Source organism: Monodelphis domestica, chromosome 4 (genome assembly GCF_027887165.1).
Source record: "Monodelphis domestica isolate mMonDom1 chromosome 4, mMonDom1.pri, whole genome shotgun sequence".
NCBI lineage: Eukaryota > Metazoa > Chordata > Mammalia > Didelphimorphia > Didelphidae > Monodelphis > Monodelphis domestica.
Window position 1 is genome coordinate 12,706,390 of NC_077230.1, and position 23,329 is coordinate 12,729,718.

At 38.1% G+C, this 23,329-nt stretch overlaps 1 protein-coding gene across 1 annotated transcript; it reads left to right on the forward strand.

The window, feature by feature from the left end:
- The first annotated feature begins 7,327 nt into the window (after positions 1-7,327).
- Positions 7,328-22,118, forward strand: ATP5PO (ATP synthase peripheral stalk subunit OSCP). The gene is made up of 7 exons (XM_007493248.3): positions 7,328-7,585; positions 9,034-9,084; positions 11,793-11,903; positions 19,006-19,135; positions 19,701-19,813; positions 21,477-21,563; positions 21,933-22,118. Exons 1-7 carry the CDS (start codon positions 7,475-7,477, stop codon positions 22,044-22,046), a joined length of 717 nt encoding a protein of 238 aa, XP_007493310.1. The 5' UTR covers positions 7,328-7,474; the 3' UTR covers positions 22,047-22,118.
- Positions 22,119-23,329: the final 1,211 nt, after the last annotated feature.

Genomic DNA, 23,329 nt, shown 5'->3' on the forward strand with positions numbered 1-23,329 from the left:
TAATTAACTAATTAATTAATTAAGAAACTCAGGGATTTAAATTATTTAAACTCAGGGATTCCTGGCAAGTCTAGTGCTCTACTCACCATATCACCTAACTCTGAGCAATAAAAATCTCTGGGTCAAAGGGTATGGACATTTTATTTTCCTTGTACAATTTCAAATTGCTTCCCTGAATGGTTGTACCAATTCACAATTCCACCAACAATGCCATTAGGGTACCTACCTTTCCATAAGGATAAAATATGATTCCCTACCCTCAAGTGACTTAAAGTCTAATTTAAAAGACAAGAAATATACAGTTATAATTAGCACTTATGTCACATTGTCTTGTATTTTTCCAAATACTATTTTCCCCAGGGCCAGGATGGTTATATTTTAGGTAACAAAAAAAAAAAGGAATAATAGAGCTCTTCTGTTGACTTTCATGTTTTCTTCCCCATCTTGACCAGGGAAACAGCACACTCACAAAGGGACTAAACTACATGAGATCACAAAGGGTAGTGGTAAGATTTTGTACTAGAATGTGAAAGTCTACCTTTGACATGGGGGGGGGGGGGTTGCCTTTGCTTTCTGAGTCTGAGAACTTCTTGTCAAGCATACTGGAGATCTAGAGGAGTTACCCAGCACAGATTGATTCTGTAGGTACAGTTCCAGCCTCTGCTACCCTAGCCAAGACAGTATCAGTAAGGAAAGAAAATAGCCTGAGATGTGCTCTGTCTAGGTGATTATAGCCTGATTCTAAAGTCAGAGATTTGAGCAGCTGACTGATCACTAGGACAAAAGAGACTGGAAGTTTCTATGACTTGTCAGACTGATGAGAGAGCCAAAGGATTGCTGCACTTCACAGTATTCCCCCTATCTTTCCTCTGCTCTCACTATTCCACAGAAAGCTGAGCCCTGCACAAAAGTACCTTTCACCTTATTCCCTTTCTATGACCACTTATGAATGGAAGACAGAGCACTAATGCCATTGAATCAAAATCTTTTTCTTTGCATTTCTGCTATGTTAAACTATGGGGCCACCAAAAATTGATTTCCAGTGTATTAAAAATATAGAGGATTGTTTAGATTGAGAAAAGAAATTCCCAGTAAGGGTATAGCAACTCATCAATTCTTAAATCTAAAAAATATTTCTTAATGACTTTTCAGTTTTATCCCCTAGCACAAACTGTGAATCCATCCAGTAAGAACTTTTGTTTAGTTTTCATGTTGGGGTTTTTTCCAAACCAGACTCATTCCCATAGCCAAGGTTTATTCCATGAGTGTACTACTGGGACTCTGCTGAGACCATATAGCTGTAGCTGTAGTAGAGCATAACCTGGTGGACAAATTCTATATTAGATTCCCTTACTGTTTAATGCCATTTCACCCAGCCTTCCTGTGGATTTGAGGAAGGTAGTAATATGTGTAGCTGTTGCTCCTGAAGAACCCCAAGTTTCATATAGGAAACCCACCAAGTGCAGCACACAGACTATACCTATGTCACATATAAAAAGAAATAATAATATTAACCAGGATTATAGCTCAGTATTTTAAAAGGTGAGAAATAAAGGGCATGGAGGCTAGGGCCGTTTTGTTGTTTTGTTTTGGAAAATAAATTTGCATCTGAGAAAAAGGCTGGAGACAAATTTCCTTTGTGATCATTGGGATCACTAAGTATCTTTCTGCTGACAAGGCCCATTCATTCATCAATTAATTCACTCCTCAAATATTAAGTACCTATTATGTACCAAGCTTATCTACAAGATTTTAAAGAGGATTTCTACAAAGAATCTGATATTATAGGACCCTCCCCTTTCTAAACTTTTGGAGAAAGCCATCTACAATGATAATTCTACTTCCTTTCCTCTCTTTCAACTCTTTGTAGTCTGGCTTCAGACTACACATTTGGTCAGCAGAGAAGGGTATGTTGATTCATGTTCTCTTCAGAAATACTCCAAGTTGGAAGGACCCTGATTGCATGTAGGTGGGAATTTTTCATGCCCTTAGGTGACCCGGAAGCTGAATCAAAGGAGACAAGGCCTAATTTCTGTCCCAGGATCAGCTTTCTTGCCTTTTAGGACAAAACAACTTATTATGAGGAAAGAGAGAATTCTAGTTCGACCATATGCCACACCTATGGTGTCAAGGTCCACCATTTAATAACTTTCAGGGATTTTCCTGCACAAATCTCCTGGCATAGGCAACCCCAAAAGAAAGAGAAAAATCAGAAATATTACATACTTCCCACCCTAGATCATCAAAAAAAAAAGAAAAAGAGAAAAAACATGGAGAACAAAAGTCAATACTCTTGGGTTTTCTTCTCCCCACTTTCAAAGGTCTATCTGTGTCTCAGTGATTATCTAGCCCATGTGGTGAGTGATGTCAAATCTTTGCAGTTCACAATGGCTCTCCTAATGCAAGATGATGACAATGAACCAAAGCAAAACTAAGAATGTCAGGGACACAGTATGAATAATGATATTTTCAGAACAATTGGATTCTTCTCTTGATGTAAAGCTGTAATGATAAGCAGGAACAACGCCAGAAACATCAGGGCCACAGCACAAATGATGACACTACTAGCACAATCAGCAATTCTTCATCATGCATCATGGTCACCTGTAGTAAAGCTGTTAAGAGTTTATATGCATACACTCTGTCTTGGGATATTTATTGACACAAGATTTTTCCTTACCACCACCCACACTCAGTATTTTCTGGCAAACCTACCAAAACTTCCCCCTTCCTGAAGGCACATCCAGTAAATGATATTAAATTTTTGCCCATTTCAAGGTCTCTACAGAGAGAGAGTGCCTCCTTCCTCCAAAGAAGTTAAATAAGGACTCTCCTTCACCCTCATCCAGGGACTCAATTACCACCAAGTCAGTTCTTTCTTTCAAGTAAATACATATCCACTATAGTTTTATAGTGACAGTATTATCTCCCCTTATACATTTAGAAATAAAGGCATCTTCCAAAAATCCTACTCTTGAGTCTCCCATGCTCTTTATGGGAATATGCAACCATCCCAAAGGAAAGAAGTATTCAATGAAAGGTAACATGAACAATTCTTCCAGAATGTACAGACTTCGCTGAGGGGGCAAAGTCCTTGAGGCCAAGGCAATTTTGTTCTTAGAAAGGAATGAGAAGCTAGAGAAGACCATCAAAAACTGTGTCCAATTTTTATCAAGCAAGTCTTCCTAAAGACTGGATCCCAGAAACTAGGGGACTAGAAAATCCTTTTGTTTACCATGGTAACATTAATTTGTCACAGATATGGCTTCTGAAATAGACCTGGGCAGGTAGGTAATGATAGTGCTGCTATTGGGGCAAATTTCTTGTCCTGAGATGGCAAAGTGCCACTTACCAGTTGAAAGATTTAAGAACTCTGATGAATGCAGTGATTATCTGTGACTCCAGAGGATAAGCCATGCTACTCATATGCTGACAAAAGAGGGGTTAGAATTAAGACAAAGAATTGTGTAATTAGAATTTCTGTACCCCTAGATTGCATTACCCAGCATTCCTTTTTCCCTTTGTCCCCACTTTGTATCTTTAACGCTGTATTGATAAAGTTGTGTATAACTCCGTCTTCACTCTCCTCCTTGCTCTTCTCTCACAATTACAGTCTGGGATCCTCCTCTTTACTCAGGCTATCACTATCCTTTTATTCAAATTATTACTAATAAATCTTATAAAAATCAATACTTACCGAGTTATTGGATATTAATTTTTTAATCTTACAGAATGAGGTATAGTCTTGGACATGGTTAATAAGTAAATTTATTTTACTTAACTATGCATATTTATTAAAAGGAGTTTGTTTTTCCTTTTTTCTTAGTGGAGATTACTGGGAAGGTGTATTAATAAATTTGTATTAGAAAAATAAAGTTAATAAATAAGTTTATTTTAATATAATTTATATTTTATTTATATATATTTACTATGGTTTATTAAGATATTATGATAAAGTAAAAATTAAATTAAGAAAGATCATAGATTTAACATTGAAAAGGACTTCAGAAGCCATCTGATTTCACCCCATTATTTTTCAGATGTGAAAACTGAGGCATAATATCATGTCTAGCACCTGAAATGATGCCTTATGCAAACAAGCATGAAATAAACACAAGCTATAGGAAACAAACCCAAAGAATCCTATACGATTTAGTGGTGGAAAGGACCACTGAAAGGTAAACATAGGCAGGACTGGTTTTGAATCCCACCTCGGATAGCTACTAGAATTTTGTGGACAATATACCCCAATTCATTTTGTGCTGTTTTTGCTATCATATAAATGTACTGAGTAGGTCCTTCCATACCACCCTAGTCCCAGCCACATTACAGTTACAAAAGAAGACTTTGTATAGTTTCAGGAATTCTCCCACTTCTCTTTATTCCATCTAATGAGATACATAGTAGTAGCTTTGTGTTGTTGTCTTGTGTCATCACCCTATGGACCAGCAAGGCAGCAAGAGTCACCATCTCTTGGATAAGCGGAAATATGGACTTTGTATCACTGTTTCTCCAGGCTTTTTCCTAATCTGTAGACCAAGGGGGTTGGACTAAGTGTTCTGCAATCCCTCCCAACTCTACCATAGTCAGAATAGAGAATGCTACTGTCTCAGGGTTCTGAGCACTAGCAAATGGTGCCACCTAGTGTCAAACGGATTTTTCTGAAGCTGCCAGAAGAAAGGTTCTCTTATTAAGACAATGACCTTGAGCTAACTCTACTGTAAACATTTTAATGAGGACTAAAGGGAGTACAATTATGGAATTGGGGAGGATTTGAAGAAGTCTTTAGGTCCGTCTGCTAATAAAGTTAGTAAATGATTCACTGTGTAGTTTATCCTGAGGCTGTTTACCCTCCTTTATAGGAGTCCTGGAGGAAGGAACCTGCCTCTGGAAGAGAGTTGAGAATTTAGACCCTTTGGCAAAGGCTTCCCTGGTGTCTTCCTCCTTTAAAAAAAAATATCTTCTTTCATATTAGGAACTCTGATCCTACAAGTGGGAAGAGAGAAGGGCAACCTGTGCAAAGAACCATGCAAGTTTACCTGGAAATCTTTGAACCACGAGTGAGAAAATTCCCCCAAAGAGAGTTACACATAAAACACATTGCTACTGTCAGACTTTCAATTTGATTTTTTATATACTCAAATGGAAGTCCCTGGGTTTTATGCATTACCTGCAAATCTCATAAACACAAGCAATAAAGTATTTTGCATAAAGCACAGTATTTTTTTTTAAACCCTTACCTCCATCTTAGAATCGATACTAAATATTGGTTCCAAGGCAGAAGAGCTGTAAGGGCTAAGCAACTGGGATTAAGTGACTTACCCAGACATACCTAGGAAGTGTCTGAGGGCCAAATTTGAACCAAGGACTTCCCATTTCTAGGCCTGACTCTCCACCTAGCTGCTCCATGCATAGTATTTTTCAACTACAGACTAAATCAACAATTTTTCATATTTCAGGATGTGAAGTCTTTGTTGGCTTAAGCAGTTGTAGTAGGAAAATGGGAAATAGAAGTGTAGTATTCATTTCAGCCAGGCAATAAGAATTTCAGAGCCTAGTATGTGCCAGGCACATACAAGGTGGCACTGTGAATAGAAGGCCATTCTTGGAGTCACAAAGATTTATCCTAAGTTCAAATCTGGTCTCAAACATTTACTAGCTGTATGACCCTGGGTATGTCATTTAATCCTGTTTGCTTCAAATGAACTGGAGAAGGGAATGGCAAACCACTCTTTGTCTTTGCCAAGAAAACCCTAAACTGAACAACATGTGCAAGCTACTTTTCTAAATAGTAGAGATACAAAGAAAAGCAAAAGACAGTCCCTGCCTTCAAGCAACATTCATTTCACAAGTATTTATTAAACATCGGCAATGCTCTCTTCTGGATCCTGTCTTCAAATGATAAATTGTTGGCTCAGGGCCCATGGCTGTTGATCAGACCTAGGCCCTGCCTTTACCAGAACTGGGGCAGTCACTTAACTTCCTTATTGCTTTAGGCAACTCTCTACTACAAATCGCTGAGCAGATGATCACCCTTACATAGAGGAAAAAAGAACTTCCTCATCCAGCATTTCCCTATGAAAGCACAGGTTCAAATCTTTATTCTTATTGAGTGAACCACACTGACTCCCATCTAGCAACTCATTAATGGATCTAGCTCAGGTCCCTTTCTGTTCAATTATGGGCCTAATTCAAATTCTGTCTTGTGAGAAGACGATTCCTTTATGGGAATTGCAAGAAAACTTTATTGCACTGTTTGAGCCTAGCTTTGCATGAGCAGGAAGCTGGACCACCTCTACCTGCTACTTAGAGACCTTTAACCAAGGTTGTAGGTTAGGCTGACCAGAAACCCAGTCAGATCTGAAGATTGATGCAAGGAGTTTCCTGACAATTATATTTCTTAAGCAACCCATATATCTCATCTGAAAACTGGCTCCTGTACATGTTATTATTTCCATGTTCCTTTGGTTGAATACAAACAATTAGGGCAGTGCAACATTTTCTGATTTCAAAGAATTGCACCTTTTTACTCTCCCCCTCCTAAGTCCCTAATCTTTCCTCCAACTAGAAATCAAATTATGTAATTTGACATCCGGGTTAATTATTTTCTTTTAATTCATTGGAATTGCACCTGTTCCTTCTCCCTCCCCCCCTCCCAACTTGTAAATTCCCTAACCTTTCCTCCAATTAGAAATCAGATTACCTAATTTTGCATCCTGGTAATTTCCTTTTTGGTCTTATTTGATTCATTGTTTTTATACATAAAAATCTTTCTCGGTGTGTATTTGGGACTTTGGGGTGATTGGGGAGTCCAATGACCCATTTATTGTGTCTGACTTTCTAATAAATTGTATAATTTTATTAATATCCTCCAGAAGAAGCTGGTGATGCAGGCTGAGCCTAGAGTTAGGGGAGATCCCAGTTCAAATCCAATCTCAGATACTTCCTAATTCTATGATCCTGGGCAAATCCCTATTGGCTCAATTTCTTCAGCTGTGAAATGGGGATAATAGAACCTTACACGCATATACATAGATGCGCTCTTGTTTCCTCTCAGGCTTTGAAATGTAAGTTCTTTGCACACATACTAATACTTTTACATGTCACACAAATGTATATTAACTAAATTTTTTCCTGGTGGTACAGGCTGTGAAAATGCACTATTTTCAACCGTTAGCTAGACAAGAATGAAAATTTAGTCACCGCAAATCAATCGACGTGGCAGCTCTTTGAGAAACCTTGGCACTGGGTTCAGTACAACCTGAAGTCAGCCTCGCCCTGCCCCCACCCTCAATCCTCGCAGGCCCTGTCACCGAGCCTTGCCTGCTTACGCCTGAAAAACTACAATTCCCAAGCAGGAACGAGCGACCTGCTCGTGAGTCCCCCGCCCCAGAACTACCTCACGCAGCAGAGGGCCAAGAGGCGGGACTGTCGATCTACGCTAGCGTCTCGCAAGTCCCTTCTCGTTCTGCGCATGCGTTTTTCGAGTCACTTCCTCCTCCCTCCCTCTGTTATCCGGTTTGACCTACTGTGGCCAGAGGAAAAAAAGATGGCGGTGGCCGCTACCTCTGGAGCAGTCCAGCAGGTAAGGTGGGAAGAGAGCTTTTTCTTCAGCCAACTGTAACGGGGTCTTCTACCCAGGATACCCCCTTCCCCACGCTGGGAGTGTTCATCGCCCTAGCCCATCCTTTGCCCCTCAGTGCTCGTCGTGTCCTGCTTCTCCTTGACCGGAGGAGAGGGGACGCTCTCGGGCAGCGCGAGGCCTCGGCGCCCTCCTTTTCCCTCAATCCCATCTCTTCTCCTCCCCTCCCCAGCCTAATCTCCCCCCGCCCTCCACTCCAGGCCTGGGACTCAAGGCTGGGAGCCCCGAAAAGGCCTGGCAGGGAGGTGACCTTGAGGGCTTCTCGCAAAACATCAAAAGTCCCGGGGCTTAGGAGGTGAAAAAGAGCCGGGCGGTGTCACCTACTTTAGGCCTCGGAGGAGGTGATGACATCTTTGTGGGAGGGGGATGCTGATTTTGCTATTGATTCTTCCTTCTCTCCCGTCCTATCACATCCCATAGATCGGAAGGAACCTTGGAGGTCTAAGAGGCCAGCGTCCCTCATTTTGCAGCTGAGCAAGAAACAAGCCTAGAAAGGTTAAATGGCTTGTCCAAGGGTCACACGTTGAAGACATTTGAACCTGGGTCTTCTGATATCCAGGATGCTTTTTTAAATCCTTCAGTCAGGCATCCAAGGCCTTCCATTTGCCCACGTTACCTTTTTTTCAGTGTTGTCATTCGCTTCCCCTCCATGAACTCTTTTGGCCTAACACTACTAGCTATCTATTGTAGATGCTCTATGTATATATACTACATACCCTGTTTTTCCTCTACCTGCCCCATTTCTTAAGCGTTAAACATTTTTCACTTCCCCTTCCTCCCCATACATACAACTGCTGAGGGGTTTTTTGGCCCAACTCAAATGACATTTTATTACCAGGTATCCTTCTTAATTGTAGAATCCTACATCATGATTTTACACCGCTTAAACAGTATTATTTTGTCTTATATTACTTTTATATTCCTATATATTGGACTATGTTCTAATTAATTCTTTTTTTTTTTAACTCTTACCTTCCATCTGAGAATCAGTGCTGTGTGTTGGTTCCAAGACAGAAGAATGACAAGGGCTAGACAGTGGTGATTTAAAAACTTGCCCAGGGTCACACAGCTAGGTCAGATTTGAACCTAGGACCTCTAGTCTCTAGGCCTGGCTCTCAGTCCACAGAGCCACCTGCCCCATCTACCACCCATTAACTCTTTAGTCTCTTTGCACTATATACAATGGGTGCTTAAAAATGTTTGCTGAATTGTAACAGATTCCACAGCTAACTCTCAATATTTACTAGAGAAATTTAGTTTTACTAGTCCAGAAATATCAGTTTCTTCCTTCAAGTTGACATGAGTAAATAATACCCCAATAATTCCACAATTTTAATTTAAAGAAAACTTCCATGTAACCATTTTGCCTTATTTTCCTCTTTTGTCTTTAGATACGCCGATTCACCACTTCAGTGGCCAGACCATTTGCCAAACTTGTCAGGGTATGTTTGTTTAATTCCTCAGCTATACTTGACTCTAATCAAAAGTTTGTAACTGTTAACTGGACTGCAGTATAATACACTGAGTTATATTGATTGGATTTTGTCTATAACCTTCTATATTATATTTGACACTTCATAGACTGTAATGTTCTTGAAGAAAAAAGTCACCCTGCTAGACAACTGCAATTCATAGGTAGAACCTAATGGTTTTTCAACAAGTGTATAGCATTTTTCAAATGTCTGATTTTCAGTATTTATCTATCAAAACATCTGGGGTTTTGCATGTTTAGTTTTAAAGTTTTTTACCACTCTGTCTTTTCCATACACAAATCCTGTTTACTCTCCATATTTTAATTTTGCAAATTCCCTATTGAATTTTTAAAGAATTTGCCAATCTTTGCCATTGTTTAATCTTTTTTAAAATATTAAGAGAATTATAGATTCTGAGTTGGAAGGGACCTCAGAGTTTATCTGGTTCAACTCATACCTAAAATGAATTCCCTCTGCAACATTCTCCATTAAGTGATCATCCATCCTTTGAGGGGAGAGCTCCCACTACCTCCTGAGAAGCCAATTCCACTTTTCCATAATTATAATTACTACAATGTATTTCTGTAGATGTAAATATATATTCCTTCTAATTTCTACTCATTCCACCTACTTCTATATTTTGGGGCAAAACAGATGAAGTATATTCCCTCTTCCCTGTGTCAGCTTTTCAAATCATCTTTATTGCCCAGAAACTCTCAGTAATGTGTAATCTTAGAGAGTTCTTTAGGACACTGAGAGATAAACTGATTTGTCTAGGATCATACAGCCAATGTGTGTCAGAGTCCACACCTGAATCTTCTTGACTTTTAGTTTGATTCTTCTTTCTAGGCCAGACGTCTCTAGTTCCTCCAACTGGTTCTCAAAGGATATTATGGTTTATCATGAACATCTAATTTGAATACCATGCTTAATAAGTGACCAGAAGATAAATAGGACATAGAGTTAGGATCATTATATGAAAGGGGAGACTTTACAGGGCAGTGTCATAAACTTGTTACAAATAATACTATAAAATAAATCTATCTGTAAAAATATTCAAATATTGAAAGCCTATATTATAAATAATATGCCTGTGCTTTCAAGCATGTTTTATAGATTTGCTTTTATGTGTTGACTTGATTTGTCTCAGTTTCCCCTTTGTAAAATGAAAATATTAGACTAGATTCTTCCTAAAGTTCATAATTAGGAAAGTATTTTTCTTACAAAATAAAATTTAGAAATTTCACCTCATTAACAAGTATGAACATATTCAGATATATAAATAAGAGCAAAAAGAAAAACAGAAGGTGATTGATTGTATATGAAACCTTTCTAATACTGATTTAATGCTTCCCATAGTCTGGCTCCCATCTGCCTTTCCAGGCCACTTTTTTTTCTCATTCTATGTTCATCCAAACTACTACCAGCTAGTCTCCCAAACTTGACATTCCACTCCCATAATTTTGCATAGGTTCTTCTTTGTACCTGAAACAAACACTTTAAATGTCTCTTCTGCTATTTACTTATTTTCCCAGCCCTTTTTTGTCTGTGGACTGGGAATTTTGAAAGCTACTAGCTGATTCTGTCTCCTCTGCTTGCTTGTAGGGATCAGCACTGTAAACTATTTTGCACTGGGGCCAGGGCTTCATCTCAACAGTGCAGACTTAAAAGGGCCCAGTGCTGTGGACTTTTGACCTCAATAAGGGCTGGTACCAGGGCCGGAGGCTTGAAAGGATGGGTCTGAAGTGCTCTTTTCTTGATGTAGCACATTTGGCCTATGCAGAGATGTTGGCTGGCCAGCACTCCTCTACATGCAGTTTGCTTCCAGTTCCCCCAACCCTTTAAGTTGTATTCAGCAGAAGAGCCCCCTCACACTGTCTTGGTTTTTGACTCCTGTTGTTTTGATGCATTAGTTTGAAGGATTGTCAGAGTCCTTTTAGGTTTCACTGCTACTAACCATCATCTTTGGCTCCACCTCCCACCTCCACCTTTTAGCATCCTTAGCTTCCTTCAGTAGAGAGTGCCACTTCCCTTGTAGAGCCCACCTTGATCTCCCCAGTTGTTGGTGCACATTCTAAAATTACCTGGTATTTATTTTATTTGTATATGTATCCTCTCAACAGTAACCTTCTCCAAGGCTAGAATCTTTAAGTCCCTGCTCTTTACATATTTATAGTTTTGCACATAGTAGGCATTAAATAAATTGCTTGGTACTTTATTTCATATGCCAAATTTTAAGCTCCCCATTCCTCAAACACCCACACTGTTTCCAGCTTTTTGCTATTGCCAGTAATGCTACTAGGAATATTTTTGTGCATCTAGGCCATTATTTTCTATCACTTATGGCCTTGGGGATATAACTCTACTAATAGAAGTACCAGATATAAGAAAGCTCATAACAAATTAATCATCATAGAATCAGCTCATTTTAAAGCTGTACTAGAGATTATCTAGTTGTGTTTTCTCATCTTGTATATAAGGAAACTGAGGTCTAGAAGAATTGATTTTCCCACTTAAGTAATAACAGCACTGCTGATAAATTAAAATCAGTTCTTTAACTCTTAAACTATTTTATAATAAAGTATATATAACAAGACTTAAAAACCTAAACCCTCCTGGTATTGAAAACTTAGTGTAGTAATCTTACATAATTTTTTTCTTCTTTATTTCTTTTAAAGCCTCCAATTCAACTGTATGGGCTAGAAGGTCGATATGCCACTGCTCTTTATTCTGCTGCATCCAAGCAGAATAAGCTGGATGCTGTTGAAAGGGAGTTAAACAGAGTAACAGTAAGTAGTCTTTCTGTGCTCTTTATTTACATCTAAACTGTTATTTTGTATTTTCTTTCAGCTAAATTATTATTTGCAGGTAATTAAAAAACCTTTGGTCTGGTATTCTGTTTTGGAAGTTACCTTCCTTTTGTAACCTTTATTTTGTTTTCTGTTAAAGTTTAATTTCATTCTCAGTGAGTATGGAAGTGGAAAAGGGGTTGGCAACTTAATATTTAAGATTATCTACAAATAATCTCTATGCAGGGATTCCAGAAATTATTTTAAGGATAGGGCAAAAAAACAATCTCATTTGGGGAGAAAGGTAAATGAACAAGTCATAAAGATAATAAGCATCTACTGTGTGCCAGATGCTGTGCTAAGAGCTGAGAATTATAAAGACAAAAAAGACAGTCTCTGCCCTCAGGAAGCTGAAAGTTTAATAAAGAAGACCACATGGAAACAACTATATACGAACAAGATATATACAGGGTAAATTGGAGGCAGTCTCAAGAGGGAAGGCACCTCATGATTAGAAGACTGAGAAAGGATTCTTACAGAAGGTGAGCCTTTAGCTGAAACTTGAAAGAGGCAAAAGGAACCAAATGGTGGAGATGAGGAGTGAGGAGAGAATTCTAAGCTTGGGGGTAGTTAGGAGAGGGTTTTTTTTCTTGGATGAAAAAGTGTAAGGGGGCCAGGATCAGGATTGCAGAGTAAATAGAGGGGGGTAAGGTTATAAAAATGGAGATGCAGAAAGATATCAGGGCCAAAGGGGCTTTTAAAAATAAAATGAGGATTTATTATTTGATCTAATTCACAGTTGAGTAGGGGATGGACTAGAGTAGAAAGGCACTTGAGAAAAGACAGAACAATCAGTAGGCTCTTGCAAAAGTCCAAGAATGGGATAATGAGGACCAGCACCAGAGTGGTAGCAAGTGTTAGAGAAAAGAAAGGGGCAGAAATTAAAAGATGTTTCAAAGACAGAATCAATAGGATGGCAGCTATTTGAATTAATTATGATGCCTTAATGCATCATGATTATGCATTAATGCTGCCTATGTTGGGAGCTGGAGTTATGGGGAGTTTCGAGGTACCCTTGACAGTAAAAAAGAAGCTTGGAAGTAGGGTGAGATTTTCACTGAAAGATAGTGAGTTTGGTTTTCAATTGCATATTTATGGCGTATCCAGTTTAAAATGTTCAATAGGCAATTGGAGATTAAAGGACTGGAAGGCATGGAATATGATATTCAGGAAGGCAAAAGATCTACGTTTACAACCTGTCCAGAAAAACTTAGTATATTCTTTCAGGAGGAAAAAATGGACATTCAATAAAATACATTTTCAAGCATTCCTGAAGAATAAGTCAGACCTAAATAAAAAAATTGAAGTCCAAGCATGAGACCCAAGAGAAGCCTAAAAAGGTAAATAAGAAAGAGAAAATTTAAGGGACTCATTAAGGTCAAAATGTTTGTATTTCTGCATGGAAAAGAGGATATCTGTAATTCTCAAAAATTACTCTTTGTGGTAGAGAAGATAGAAGGAATATACTTAGAAAGAGGGTGGGGAAGTAAGCTGATTATGATGATATGATTTTTATGATGATGTATATGTGATATGAAATGTGTATTATGATATATAAAAATAATCAAGGGCTGAAAGAGGGTTGCACTGAGAGAAAAGGGAAGAGAGATAGAATAGGGTAAATTATATAACATAAAGAGGCATGAAGATCATTATGGAGAGGGGAGAATAAGGGTCATGATGGGCAATGTTTAAACTTTACACTCATCATAACTGTCTCAGAGAAGGAATAGAATTATATCTTACCCTACAGAGAAGTAGAAGGGGGAGGTAAGTGGAGGGAGAAGGAAGTAGGAGGGGTGATAAAAAACAAAACACTGGTGAGGAGGAACAGAGTGAAAGGGAATAGAACAGGTTCAAAAGGCGAAAATAAGATGAAGGGCAATACTCAGTAATCATAACTCAGGGTGAGTGGAGTGGGATGAACTCACCCATAAAATGGAAGAGGATAACAGAGTGGATTAAAAAGCAGAATCCTATTATATGCTGTTTGCAGGAAACACATTTGAGGCAGAGTGACAGAGATTAAAGGTAAACGGCTGGAGCAGAATTTATTATGCATCATCTAAAGTCAACAGATGCAGAAAATTGACAAAATACAACACCCATCCTATTAAAAACACTAGGAAGTATGGGAAAGATGTACTTTTCCTCAAAATAATAAATAGTATTCATTTAAAAAACCATTAGCAATTATCACCTGCAATACAGATAAGTCTTCCCAATTAGATCAAGAGTGAAGCAGGGCTGCCCATTATCACCACTATTACTTAATATTGTATTAGAAATGCTAGCAATAGCAATTAGAGAAGAAAAGAAAATTTAAGGGATTGAAGTAGGCAATGAGGAAACTAAACTATCACTCTGCTGACAAATCGATGGTATATTTAGAGAATCCTAAAAAATCAACTAAAAAGCTGATAGAAATAATAATTTTAGCAGAGTTGCAGAATACAAAGTAAACGCACATAAATCATCAGCATTTCTATATATTTCCAACAATTATCAACAGCAAGAGTTAGAAAGAGAAATTCCATTTAAAATCACTCAAGACAATATAAAATATTTGGGAATCTATCTGCCAAGACAAACTCAGGAATTATATGAACAAACAAGTACAAAACACTTTTCATACAAATATAACTAGATCTAAACAATTGGAAAAACATTAATTGTTCATGGGTAGGACGAGCTAACATAATAAAAATGACCATCCTATTTAATCTAATATACTTATTCAGTGCCATACCTATCAAACTACCAAAAAACTTTTTTATAGAATTAGAAAAAATTATAATGAAGTTCATCTTGAAGAACAAAAGACCAACAATATCAAGTGAACTAATAAAAAAAATGTGAAGGATGGGAGCCTAGCAGTACCAGATCTTAAACTGTACTATAAAGGAGTAATCATCAAAACAATATGGTACTGTTTAAGAGACAAAAGGGAGTAACAGTTTACCAGATTACCAAGATAAATTCAAAATCGGTAAATGACATGTAAAGAGCAAAATCATAAGTAAATTAATTAAACATAGAATATTATATCTCTCAGATCTGTGGGAAAGAAAGCAAGAGATAGAGAACATTACAAAATGTAAACTGAATGATTGAGATTATAATATATCAAATTTAAAAGTTTTTGTATAAACAAAATCAATGTGACCAAAATTAGAAAGGAGGCAACAAACTGGAGGGGAAAATGTATAACAGAATTCTCTGACAAAGGTCTAATTTCCCAAATACATGAGGAATTAAGTCAAATGTACAAAAAATCAAGCCATTCCACAATCAAGTGTCGTGATCTAGGGGTCCCAAATGGGGACCAAGGGGTAGGATAACACGAAAGGAGGAGAGAGACTGGCAGACTTATAACAATCTAGAATTATTCTACCATATTCCTCTAGCAGCAGGCTTTAGACTACTGCTTTCTCTCTCGGGCTTCTGCTGTTCCAGAAACAATGTATATTTATCTACTCTCTACCAAGATAGCTTATTGAGGGAAACAAATGGTCAGCAAACATTTTTGACTAGAGCCAGGGAGGACATTTCTCTCTGCTTTCACATCCTTATACTCAAGGTTACTCTTTATCACGGTTGTGCCCTTTTCATGACCCTTTTACAGGAATGTCAGGAGAAGGAAAAGCATTGTGGGGGATTTAACCCCTTGGTCCCCACAGTCACCCACAATTGACAAATGTTCAAAGGATAGGAATAGGCAGTTTTCAGATGAAGAAATCAAAACTATTGGGGGCAGCTGGGTGGCTCAGTGGATTGAGAACCAGGCCCAGAGATGGGAGGTCCTGGGTTCAAATCTGGCCTCAGACACTTCCCAGCTGTGTGACCCTGGGCAAGTCACTTAACCCCCATTGCCTAGCCCTTATCACTCTTCTGCCTTGGAGCCAATACACATTATTGACTCCAAGACAGAAGGTAAGGGTTTAAAAAAAAAAGTAATCAAAACTATCAATCACAAAAAAAAGTGTTCTAAATCCCTCCTGGTTAGAGAAATGCAAATCAAAACAACTCTGAGGTACCACCGAACACCTAGCAGATTGGCCAATATGACAGTAAAGGAAAATAATAAATGTTGGAGGGGATGTGGCAAAATTGGGAGACTAATAAATACACTGCTGGTGGAGTTATGAAGGCAATTTGGAATTATGCCCAAAGGAATTTAAAAGAATGCATGCCTTTTGATCCAGCAATACCACTACTAGATTTGTACTCCAGAGAGATCATTTAAAAGGATTGTACAAAATTAGACATTGCCTCACTGGTGGCAAAAAAAAAATGGAAAATGAGGGGGTATCCCTCAATTGAGGAATGGCTGGACAAATTGTGGTATCTGATGGTGATGGAATACTGTTGTATGCTGTAAGGAATGATGAGCTGGAGAATTTCTATATGAACTGGAAGGACCTCCAGGAAGTGGTGCAGAGTGAAATGAGCAGAACCAGGAGAACGTTGTGCACAGAAAGTGTAACATTGTGGAATGAGCCAACGTAATGGACTTTGCTTCTAGTAGCAATGCAATGATCCAGGACAATCCTGAGGAACTTGAGAAAGGATGCTATCCACATCAAGTGGAAATGCAGAAGAAAAACACATGACTTACCACTTGTTTATATGGGTACATTATTTGGGGTTTTGATGTCAAAAGATTGCTCTATTGCAAAAGTGAATAATATAGAAGTAGGTATCAAGTGATAACATTTCCATAACCCAGTGGAATTGTTCGTCGGCTCTGGGAGGGAAAGAGATTGTATCATGGAAAAATATTTTAAAACATAAATTGAATCCATGCTAGTTACTGAGGTCACCGAGCAAAGTAGAGGGAGAAGAAAAAAGGCTCAGGACAGAGCTTTGGGAAACTTCCACAGTTTGCATGACCTGAAGGAAGCAAATGATACTAGAGAAGGAGCTGTCAGAGTAAAAGGAAGAAAAAAGCAATGTCAAAAAAATTATGAATTATAAAGGTTTTTGTAATATGACTAAAATTAGAAACCTAATCAAAGTCATGAGAAGATTACAATGTGGGGTTGAAAGAATTCAGCAAGCAAGTATGATTTATTAAGCATCTACCCTGTGACAGTTACTTTGTGAGTCTCTGAGGACATGAAGAAAAGTAAAACACAGTCCCTGCCCTTAAGGAGCTCACAGTCACTCGGAAACAATCAGAAGAGGAATACTAGAATTTATAGGGATTCGGAAAGTCTCTGTAAAAAGTGACATTTTAGCCAGATTTTGAAGGACACTCCGGAAACTTAAGAGGTATAGTTGAAGAGGGAGTCTTCCATGCATGGAAGGTAGCCAGAGAAAATGCCTAGAGTTAGAAGATGGAGTATCATGTGAGAGGAGCAGCAAAGCCATTACTGGATTGAAATATGTTGTAAATTAAAAGAATATTGGAAAGGTGTAGGAGAGGGGGATAGATTATGAACAACTTTAAACTTCAAACAGGATTTTATATTTGATTCTGGAGGTGATAGAGAGCCTTTGGAGTTTATTGAACAGAGGAATGGCATGATCAAACCAAACATTTGACACCATCACAGGGGGAAATGTGTGATTATACTAACACCAAAAGTGTGATGCAAGAAAAAGAATGAATTTAGCGTCAAAGGACCAGGGTTCAAATCCTAGCTAGCCAAGTAATATCTTCTCTGAGCCTTATTTTGCTCATTTGTAAAATTAGGAGGTTGGTTTAAAGGGCTTATTAGCTCCCTTCTAGTTCCAAATATATGGCCGTAAGAACAAAAAGAGGGTCTGATTGGTTTCTTTTTAATTAGTAAGATAAAAGAATGTCTTTAAAAACGAATAGATATAAAATAGAATTTTTTAAACTGCGAGTTTATCCCTCTAAAGAACATTTGGTTTTGGTCTTCCTCAAAATGTATAACCATTAAGCTTAAAATTTTCTGGAGACCATATCTTAATTTTCTAATTATTTATTATGTAGCAAAAAGTGAGCCAGAGAGAGAAACATGAGTTACACGTGGCTGGCTAGCTCTTTTAGCCACCTCCTTCACTAGCTGGCTATTCTTTTACAGCCAGGAGGACTTGACTCTGGGGCTAGGGGTTGGGGAGGAGGTTTCCCTGAAGGCACGGGCGTGGTTCTCATGAATTGGAGGACCCATGGATGAGGTGTGTCTGTCCATCTCCAATCAATGGGACAATCAAAGGAAGATAATCCTCTCAAGGTCAGATGTTTGGGGTTGGGAGTCAGGGTGTCAGGGAGCAGAGGAGTTTCCCTGATAACAGTTTGTCTGAGGTTCTGGGGGTGCAGATGTCCAAGACATTACCACCACTTCCCCTTTTCTCTTATTAACTTCCCTTCCTACTTCCCTGATAGATAAGATGTTTATTCTTCCTTCTTTGAACTAGTTTAGATAAGCGTAAGATTCAAGCATTGTGGCCCCTCCCCCATTTTTCCTTCCACTGCAGAACTTCTTCCCTGTACATTGCTCTTATGTAATTCCCCCCATTCTTCATTTCCTTTCCCCTTTTCCCTTCTCCCAGTGCACCCCTCTCTCTCACCCCTCAGTATTTATTTAATATTATTCCAACTTGCACTCATGCCCTCTGTCTGTGTCCTGAGGAGTTACACATATCTCCTTCCCATACAGGAATATAAACAGTTTGACTTTATTGAGTCCCTTATAATTACTCTTTCATATTTAGCTTTTTATGCTTCAGTCTTGTGTTTGAATGTCAGCTCTGCTCTTGCCATCAGGAATGCTTGAACGGGATGATGGTAGTTCTTTTCTCCCCTCTCATGCTGCCTCCATAGTGCTTTGGTTATCACTGGTTTGTGTTGCTGGCCACTGTGACAGGGACACGTGATTCTCTGAAAATGGCCGCTATTTCTCTAGTTTGGGGCCCAAAGAACTGTCGTCTCAGCATAGAAGAATCCGTGTTGTCACAGTTCTGTTCAGACATAACGTAGGAGGCAAAATATCATTATTGAAGTATAAGTTGCGTGTAAGCCAGAACATGAGTTTGTGCCCTAAATGGTTAACAAAATGTGTGTTACTTTCAGAAACTTCTGAAGGAACCCAAAACAGTTGCCTCTTTTATGAATCCCCATATCAAGCGTACCATTAAGATGGCAGCCCTAAATGACTTAATAGCCAAAGAAAAGTTTTCCCCCATCACAACCAACTTCATGAGTAAGTATTTTTATAATCTTTTTTACTTAAACTGGCTGTCATAAAGAACATTGCACTTGAAGCAATAACTGTCATGTAGTGGGGTTATAGGTTCAGCTCATTTTGAGCTGAAGATTTTTAAAAATAAGATTTTTCTTCATTAGCTTATAAAATCTTTTAAATATTGAAGAATAAGTTTTTTGTAACCCCCTCCTAATTGAAGATTAAAATGTTCTACAGCATTGGTTCATGGCAGATGGTTTGTGGGTCATTGATGTTCAAAGAAAACTTGTTTGACTTCCCTCCCCTCGTCCCCTTTAATCTAGCTAACTCACATTTATTTACAATGAGATCCAGACAATAGTGTGTCTAGTTTGTCATCAATCCTGACCATAAATTGAAAAACGCACGTACACATTTTGATGAAAGCGAGTGTGTCTGTTCCTCACATGTCGGTGGCCTAGATGGCTGTGGTGATTGTAGATGTTGGTTATTAGTACGTTGTTCTTTCTGTGGGTCACCCACTGAGGGCATTTTTCATCCTTTTGTCCTTGAGGCTAAGAGTGCGACTTGTTATGTCTTACAGAATTGCTTGCTGAAAATGGCCGTTTAAACAACACCCCAGGAATTATTTCAGCATTTTCTACTATAATGAGTGTGCATCGTGGAGAAGTTCCTTGTTCAGTTACTACTGCGTCTGTAAGTCAGTTTATTTAGCTTTAACATTAAAACTAGCCTAATTCGGTTAAAATAAGCAAATCAATAAAGTTGGCCTGTGGCCAACCCAGAGACATAGTTTGTCCTCAGATTACGTACGCTGGTTTTAAACATTTCTGGTGATTAATGGGTGCCTTTCTAGCTTTTTACCCTACTGAGCTAACCAACTGTCAAAAATCGTGAAATGTTATTGTTACAGAAGCCCCGAATATTGTAGAATGAGGTTTTTATCCTTCCCTCTTCTAAACCCCAAAATATGGGAAACCACCAATAATTCTAGGTAGCGTATGGCCCACTTTAAGGTAAATTATAACATTGTGGGGTTTTATTAAGAATCTAAGGTAAGCTCACACTTGTTCATGAAAAGAGGCGTTGTGGTCCCATGGACTAAGTGCTGGGATTTGAAATCCTCAGACATTTATTCATATGCTTTAAAGTTTGTGTAATGGTTGATTTACCTTCTGTCTGAACCTTCGGATGAATCCTGTGGCTATGTGGTTATGAGCACGTTTATTTCCCCTTTGTTTCCGTTTTCTCGTCTGTAAAATTGGGTTAATATTTGTGTCTTCCCCAGAGGATTGTTGTGAAGTTCTGAGGAGATAAGGCAGCATAAAGCAGGAGTGGCACGAGATAGTTTTCAAATTCACAGTAATGGTTTGGCAAAATCTTTTGCGATGGAAATGGATTGAGTTAGTAGCCAATTAAGGCTTTTAGCTTGTTACAGTGGACTTTGGACCACTCACTATCCACGCAATATTGATGCGCTCATCTCCTATTTAAGACCTTATAGGAAAACGGTTTGGGAGTTGGTTTGTTTTTGTTTTTATACTGTTGCATTGTGAACTCGGCTTTTTTTTTCCAGAAGGAATAAAAAGTTGATATAATAACCGGTGTGCTAGGCTATAATTCTGATGATGCTGTATTTCCCCCTTTTCGCTGTACCTGCTCTCCTGTACCCCCTCCTCATATCAGTAAGCTCCTCTCAGTAAAGAAAAATGTTTAAGTAAAGCCTTCTGACAAAAGAGCACCTTTTTTTTTAACCCTACCTTCCTTCTTAAAATCAATACTATGTACTGGTTCTAAGGCAGAAGAAGGGTAAGGGCTAGGCAATCAAATGACTCGCCCAGGGTCACACAACTAGGAAGTGTCCAAATCCAAATTTGAACCCAGGACCTCCTATCTGGGCCCGGCTCTCAACCCACTGAGCCACCTAGCTGTGTCCCCTCTTCCCCCAATTATATTCCTGCCTTTCTACTGAGCAGTATGCTTTCTATCCATAGGTATAGCTGCCTCTCCATGAGTAACAGTAGATGAATTAATTACATTTGTGGATTCTAAATTTCACATGTTATATAAGTTGTGAAAACAGCTTTTTACCTTTTAGTGGCTGGGCTCCTCACTTTAATGTTTCCTAGATGACCATAAAGAGTTAATTAAGTTTAGAACAACCGTTTGTACTTCAGTCTATACACAGTAGAACATTTGAATCAGATGTTGATATTGTGTGGCAGGTTTTGACGATGGAAAGTTGTTCTTTTTTCTTCTGACTCCTGCTATATTTTAAGATTATAAAATTCTATCTTTTGTTTTCATTTTGTCTAATTTTTTAAAGAACTATTTTTTTTTTTCATTTTGTTCATCTTAGGCTTTAGATAGCGCAACTCTTTCAGAATTAGAAGCAGTCCTGAACAGCTTCCTACGTAAAGGTCAAGTCCTGAAAATGGAAGCCAAGGTAGGTTTTAATTTATCATTTTTTCCCTCAAGCCAATTGAAGCTGACAAAAATGATAGAGAAATTTTAATTAAAAATAAAATTTGTTGATCTATTTAATTATAGTGCTTCCCTTAAAAAACACACAACACACAACCCTGATTATCTTTCAAATCCAAATATTCTCAAGTTTCCTTATAAAGATTAGCGTTTTTTCCCCAGGCAAATAATTTCTCTATCCTAATAATAATGTACATTTTTAGATATTGTTTCACATTTTCATTTAGTGCTTCTCACAGTACTTACAGATCCATTATTTCAACTGATCAATAGAATAAGGCCAATCATTTACCTTTTTCTATGTTTTTAATATGACTAATTCTCTTTTCAGACTGATCCTTCAATCATGGGAGGAATGATTGTTCGTATAGGAGAGAAATATGTGGATATGTCTGCAAGAACCAAGATCCAGAAGCTAAGCAGGATTATGAGGGAAGCTGTTTAAAAGTAATGTTTTTCCACACTTCGTTGATGGAACTTCTAAAATTTGTGGAAACAATAAAGTACTTAAAATTTTTCATTGTGTTAATGTAGTTGAAATATGAAATTCCAATAATCTGGAACTATCCTGTTATACTATGTTACATAAACCAATTCATTTAACAAACAAGACCCCCCAAAAAATGCTCACTGTTTTGTAAATGAAAATTGCCTAGATTTTTGTCACAAAGCTCTATCTATGATATAAAATTGTCTCAACTACTCAGTTCTGTTTTCTTAACTCTAGTGTCCAAGATAGCTACATAACTACAAATACAGGGAATACTTCCTCCAAGGATTTCACCACTCATTTAAATGTGCCAAATTTAGTTGTTTCATCTTAGAAGCATAAGTTTATAGGCTAAAGAGAGGAATTGCAAATGGACAATCAGTTGGATCCAGAATTGAATAGGAACAGAACAGACTGGATTTCTTTTAGGAAATCATGAAGTTATTTTAATGATCTTTGTTTTTTCTAATTTGGCTGCTTTAAAATTGTTTGTATCACCTCCATTCCTACATATCTCATCTTTTTCATCCTTCTCTCCAGAACTATTCCCTGTAGCAGTTTTTTAAAACAGGAGAGGGGGAGACAGTTCAGAAAAAGAAATTAATACATCAGCCAAATATGACAGTGTGAAATACTCCATTCCTGTAATTATGTTCTCCCTCTGCCTTCCTCAACCTCCCATGAAAGCAATGAAGGAGTTGCATATTTTCATCTCAAATTTTTAGCGCCCGTGTTAAGTGATATTAAGGATCCACTGAAGGGTAGTGGAGAGGTCCAGGGTACTTGTTAAGAGGCACACACAGGACTATGAATGCATCGCATAACGGATACCTTAGGGGGCAGCTTTTTATTGGTATTTTGAAAGCAAGGAAAGTCTAAAGTATGTTGAGTGGGCCCGTGAAGAACATTAATGGAAGGGCATGGATGCAAAGGTAAGATGGATTTTTATTATTGGATGAGATGCAATTTATGAAATCATAGATGGAAAAAGCAATGGATTTGGAGTCAAGGGGCTTTGGTTTGAACTCTGTGACAAACCCATACTTTTTTGCTCATATAAATGGGCATGCAAATATGTGGGCTGAGGAATTTTGATTAGTTTTCATTTTGTAATAGCAGCAATTAGATGTGTATGTGCTTCTAGGGACCCCAGGCTGTGTAAAAATTAAAATTGCAATCATTCCAATGATATACGTTTTATTAATAATCACTAGAAGTAACAAAATAAAAAGGTAGCC

What these genes read in the sequence shown, in the direction of transcription:
- ATP5PO (XM_007493248.3), top strand. Translation starts at nt 7,475, where the DNA reads ATGCGTTTTTCGAGTCACTTCCTCCTCCCTCCCTCTGTTATCCGGTTT. An exon ending in GGGAGTTAAACAGAGTAACA is followed by an intron (nt 11,904 to 19,005) that starts GTAAGTAGTCTT and finishes TGTTACTTTCAG; the next exon opens with AAACTTCTGAAGGAACCCAA. An exon ending in CATCACAACCAACTTCATGA is followed by an intron (nt 19,136 to 19,700) that starts GTAAGTATTTTT and finishes TATGTCTTACAG; the next exon opens with AATTGCTTGCTGAAAATGGC.